The sequence below is a fragment of the Lactuca sativa genome, chromosome 3, assembly GCF_002870075.4.
Source record: "Lactuca sativa cultivar Salinas chromosome 3, Lsat_Salinas_v11, whole genome shotgun sequence".
Lineage (NCBI taxonomy): Eukaryota > Viridiplantae > Streptophyta > Magnoliopsida > Asterales > Asteraceae > Lactuca > Lactuca sativa.
Genome location: NC_056625.2, coordinates 320,386,230 through 320,391,658, shown reverse-complemented (window position 1 = coordinate 320,391,658; position 5,429 = coordinate 320,386,230). Strand labels below are relative to the sequence as shown.

At 32.3% G+C, this 5,429-nt stretch overlaps 1 protein-coding gene across 1 annotated transcript; it reads left to right on the top strand.

Annotated features, from left to right (window-relative positions):
* Positions 1–2,857: 2,857 nt before the first annotated feature.
* LOC111888536 (transcription factor MTB1) lies at positions 2,858–5,107 on the top strand. The gene is made up of 2 exons (XM_023884690.2): positions 2,858–3,011; positions 3,121–5,107. Exon 2 carries the CDS (start codon positions 3,322–3,324, stop codon positions 4,927–4,929), a length of 1,608 nt encoding a protein of 535 aa, XP_023740458.1. The 5' UTR covers positions 2,858–3,011; positions 3,121–3,321; the 3' UTR covers positions 4,930–5,107.
* Positions 5,108–5,429: the final 322 nt, after the last annotated feature.

Below are 5,429 nucleotides of genomic sequence, written 5' to 3'. Positions count from 1 at the left end.
TGCATGTATATCACTTCTATGTGAAATTTATATTATGTCTTCATTCCCTATTATTATTGATGTTATGATGCTTGATGTTGTCGTATAACACATAGCTGCTGTAACAAATTCTATTAGACCTGGCAGTGAGGCGAGTTTGGAACGAATCGACCTTAATCCAAGCCCTTTTAACAAATTCCAAAACTCGATCCAAACCCGCTCCATAACCCGTAGGGTTTTGAATAATCTAACCCATACCCTTATCCACCGAATCATCAGATATCCAAACCCGCCCCGTAAACCGTATGTTTTTTGAATAATCAAACACATTTTACTTAAATCATAAAATAAAAGTTGTTAAATAAAACAAATGTTGATTTAGAAAACACATTATGTACTCGAAGACTTTGAGTGGAATTAAAATCATTATTGTAGTTACTTTCAATTGGTTTTTGACCATGGATTGCATTGATAGAGAATAACAATTACAAACTTTCTTCCAGTTGATAAATAAATTTATTGATTTATAAATGAAATTGATGTTTACATGATGAAATATAAATGAAATGACATCATGATTCTTGGGAGAAGACTGAAAGTCTAGAAGTTGAGTCCCCGAGTCCTATATATAATAGTTTAGTCTTTGGCCTTTTCTCTTTAGACTTTCGATTGAAATTTAAAGTAAAATTTAGGCAGTATAAAATATAACTGTATAATTCTAAGATTTATATGGGGCAGTTATAAATGGAGCGGATCGGTGATGATCCATACCCGATCCTTTTAATAAAAAGGTTAGCGGGTACGGATCGTTAACGGGTAAACGAATCAAACACTATGCTCCAAACCTATATAATTGTTAAGGGTTTGGATTGGATCAGGGTCAAAATCCGCTCCATTGCCAAACCTAAATTCCATATAGTAAAATTAAACTTTGGTACAAATAATGGTTTTTCCTTCTATCCATTTTGAAGCAAGGGATATAGGTGGGTCGCACATACACATCCACATACATTAATGAAATACTTACAATTGTTGAGATATCGGGTGATAATGAGTCTCGTGAATCGATATAAGATTGGATGAGATTTTGCATGTTTAAAAGAATTGGATGAATGAGATGAAGCTAAATGTTTTATAGTTTGAATGTGTTTGAGTTGCTTGAAACAAAAAACAAACAATTGTTTAATTTTGAAATTTGTAAACACTATGGGCATCAGGATTTAGTCCATGCAAATGTCTTTTTTTTTTTTTTTTTTGTCATTTGCAAAACATCGTTGTAAACATTTGTAAACGTTTCAAATCAGTCCATCCAGATGTTCAGTTAGACAACAAGATATATTTTAATGTTCCATAAATCAATTTTGGACAACAAAAATAAGAATCACTAAGAATTGAGTTTTACACTTTTATTTTGTTTAAAAGCATTTCATGATTTCTCATATTTATAGTTCTAAGAATTCAAAATATTTTCAATAATTGAACTTCTATAACGATCCATTAGTCAGTTAATGAATTTTCTATCTATATCTGAATTTATACTATAAAAGAAAATTTATAGTTTTATACTATGTATTTGATATCCCAATGACCTTTCAACTTTCAACCTAATATAATAATTTGTTAATTTAACTATGTTATTAAATGTAAAGATATTATATTAATTATAAAATTTATAATTATTAATATAGTATACTTAAATTATTAATTTAATTATGATATTTTTTTGGAACTACCAAATTTAAATATGATGTTAAATCTAAAACTTAAATAAAAATATCAAATAAATTTAAAATATATACAAAGATTATTTTTGGAATAGCTAAAAAAGGTATAAATGTTATAAATATAAATATGAGTTTTCAAACATTTTGTAATAACAATTTTATGTTAATTAATCTAAGATAAGTGCAAACAAAGAAGAAAAAAACTTAATATCTAAATTTTAGTCTTCAATTACCTTCTAATAATAATATATTTTGTAAATTAGTTAACAATAATATTATTTAATGGTAACATAAAGTAAATTAAATTATGTTTGTTGATATTCTAAATAGATATCATGATCAAAAATTAAAAATGATCAAATGAGTTATTTTTGAATTAATTGGTCATAAGAATTGTTAAACTAACACTAAATCAATATTTATGTTTGATTTTATTAAAATGCAAGTCACGGACAAAAACCGTTAAATATTACCATAAACAATTTAGTGTAACAATTATTATTTTATAGTTAATATGAGTAATATAAACATCGTTAACATGCGTATGCATATTTTTTACTATATAATTTATACTTTAACCGTACAACATATCGATATTCGTCGGGTATATAACTACATGAAATAGATTTAGAGATGCATAAACTAAATGTGCAAAAAAAAAAAAAAAAATTACAAGGGTTAGAATAAAAGTACTTACCATCTAATATCCTGTTGACGTCAAAGTTTCCACATCATGACTCCAATCCTATTATCAAAAATTTCGTTCTTGACATCTTTCTTCAAATAAAATTTGTTGATACTTGGAGGCGGCATGCTTTTATTGTTTCTTCTGATTCTTGATTTGTTAAATAACTTTTTAGAAATATAATAAAAATAGTAGAATATAAAATGGGCTTGATTTTGTTTGTTAATCATCAAAACTAAATTCAAAACAATTCAGATTAGTAGTTATTTGAAAATATATATTTTTTATTTAAGTAAAATAATTTATGTCAGCAACCTGAACAGCATTGAATATTTTAAAATTGTTTTGGTGAAAATGTACATAAGTGATAGCACACAACAAAAACATTGTTTTAACAATGACCTTGAGAAATGAATAGATCTATAGCCCTAGGGATTTTAACCTAACCATGGTTAACTCCCTCCACCCCCTCTAACTTCGTGCCACGGGTTTTATACACGCGCAGTTCGGATTTAGGAACGAAACCACAACCCAAAACACCTCTCTCTCTTCTCTCTCTCTAAAACCCAACAATTTCTTACAAAGTGAGGATTGTGTTTATCAGTTTTATTCTCTGAAACAAGGTATGTGTTTCAATTGCTCTATTCTATTCTTTTTATATGCTTACTATATGAATCTTTATGTTCAAAATCTTACGTTGTTTGTGCGTGTGTTTCTTTGTTATTGATGAAGGATTTCCGATTTAGAGCATGGAGATCTGAAATTGGGAGGCAATTCGAATTGAAGTGTGTGGAAAATCGATTGATTTCACTATAGATAGTTGTGATGATTGTTGGATATTTTTGTTGCTATACGGAAAGTCTTTTCGTCTGAAATTCGTAAATTTGGTCCTTTTTTTTTGTTTGCTTTCGGGTATTTAGGGGAAGCTTTTGCATGAAACATAAGGCGAATATGGGTGGTGGAAATTTCAATGATGAAGAGAAAGCGATTGTTGCGGCTGTGTTAGGAACTAGAGCATTTGATTACCTGATTGCGAGCTCCGCCGGGAATGAATGTTCATTAACTTCATCAGCAAACGATGATAATTTACAAAACAAGCTCTCAGATCTCGTAGATAACCCTAATTCCGGTAATTTCAGTTGGAATTACGCTATTTTCTGGCAAATCTCCCGTTCAAAGTCCGGCGATTTGGTTCTAGTTTGGGGGGATGGGTCTTGTAGGGAGCCTAGAGAAGGAGAAGAGTTTGAAATCGCTCGAATTTTAAGCATCCGATTAGAAGACGAAAACCAACAGAGAATTAAGAAAAGAGTCCTTCAAAATCTGCATGTTTTGTTCGGCGGATTAGATGAAGATAATTACGCTTTTGGATTAGACAGAGTTACAGATACCGAGATGTTCTTCCTCATCTCCATGTATTTCTCCTTCCCACAAGGACAAGGAGGCCCCGGCAAATGTTTTTCTTCCGGCAACCACTTATGGTACTCCGATGCTTTAAGATCCACCTCCGATTACTGTTTCCGATCAAATCTCTCAAAATCTGCAGGCATTCAGACTGTCGTCTTAATTCCAACAGACGTTGGGGTGCTTGAAGTTGGATCGATTCGTTCCATACCGGAAAACATGGAGCTCTTACATTCCGTACGATCATCCTTCTCCTCAAATTCAAACACTTCTCTAGTGTCTCCATTGTTATCAAAGCTTTTCAACCAGGACATGGGATTGAGTTTGCGGCAGCCTCAATTTAGAGAAAAACTCACAGTCAGGAAACCCGAAAACCATCAACCATTCCCAAAAATCGAGAATCCACAAATCCTGATTTCAAATTCAAGAAACAGAATAACAGGTTCGAATTGGGCACAATTCAGCACCCTTCAAAACCCAGCAACAGAAATGCAAATCGACTTCACAGCCACAGCCACAGGTGCAGTGTCTCGACCTGTGAGTGGTGATTCCGAGATTTCAGATGTTGAAGCTTCGGGCAGGGAAGAAATGGCTATCACCGCCCGAACAGATGATAAACGGCCTAGAAAACGTGGCCGGAAACCCGCAAACGGAAGAGAAGAACCCTTGAATCATGTAGAAGCGGAAAGACAGAGGAGAGAGAAACTGAACCAGAGATTCTATGCTTTACGAGCTGTTGTCCCTAATATTTCAAAAATGGATAAAGCTTCGTTATTAGGAGATGCAATTGCTTACATAACGGATCTTCAAAAGAAGCTAAGAGAGATGGAATCTGAAAGAAGCAGCACATCATCCATGGATACACCTAACAACAGTGTCTCAAATCTGCAGAAAATTGAAATTGAAGCAGGTGAAGATGAAGTAACAGTAAGAGTGACGTGTCCTTTAGATACACATCCGATGTCTAAAGTGATTCAAGGATTCAAAGAAGCTGGGATTAGGGTTCTTGAATCGAAAATGGGTGCAGGGAATGATAAAGTGTTTCATGTGTTTGTGGTAAAGTCTGAGGGATCTGAAGAACTGACAAAGGAGAAGTTGATGGCTGTGTTTTCGAAGGAATCAACTTCTTCTTTACATTAGTAATTGGGATAGAAATGTTAAAGGTATAAAAATAGAAAGTTTTGTATGAGATTAGTGGGTTATTTGATTTTTACTTGTTTAAGTTTGATATGTAGTGCAGGGAAACAATTTAGGCTGATTATCTTCCTTATACATTTTTCGTTTTAATGATATACAAATATTTCAAACTTATTAAATATGTTGAATGTTGTTGAATGCGACTTAAGATAAGTATAATGTGTTAGTTTGAAATTGAAGTGATGTTAGGGACAATCGAGGTTGGGTGAAAGCTCGTGTCATGGTCACTTACGAATCTTGTTCAACCGGTCGGGATTTTACCTAAATTCGTTTTATGTTTTTTAAGACCATAATCATAAGATCGGATCGGAATCAAAAAATCCTAACTCAAATCTGCTTGTAAGTGTGATGTATACATTATAAATTGATGTTGACCAAGACGTTAATAGTGAAATTAATTTTAACTTATTACACGTGAACTATAATTTTTGTTGTTGCAAACT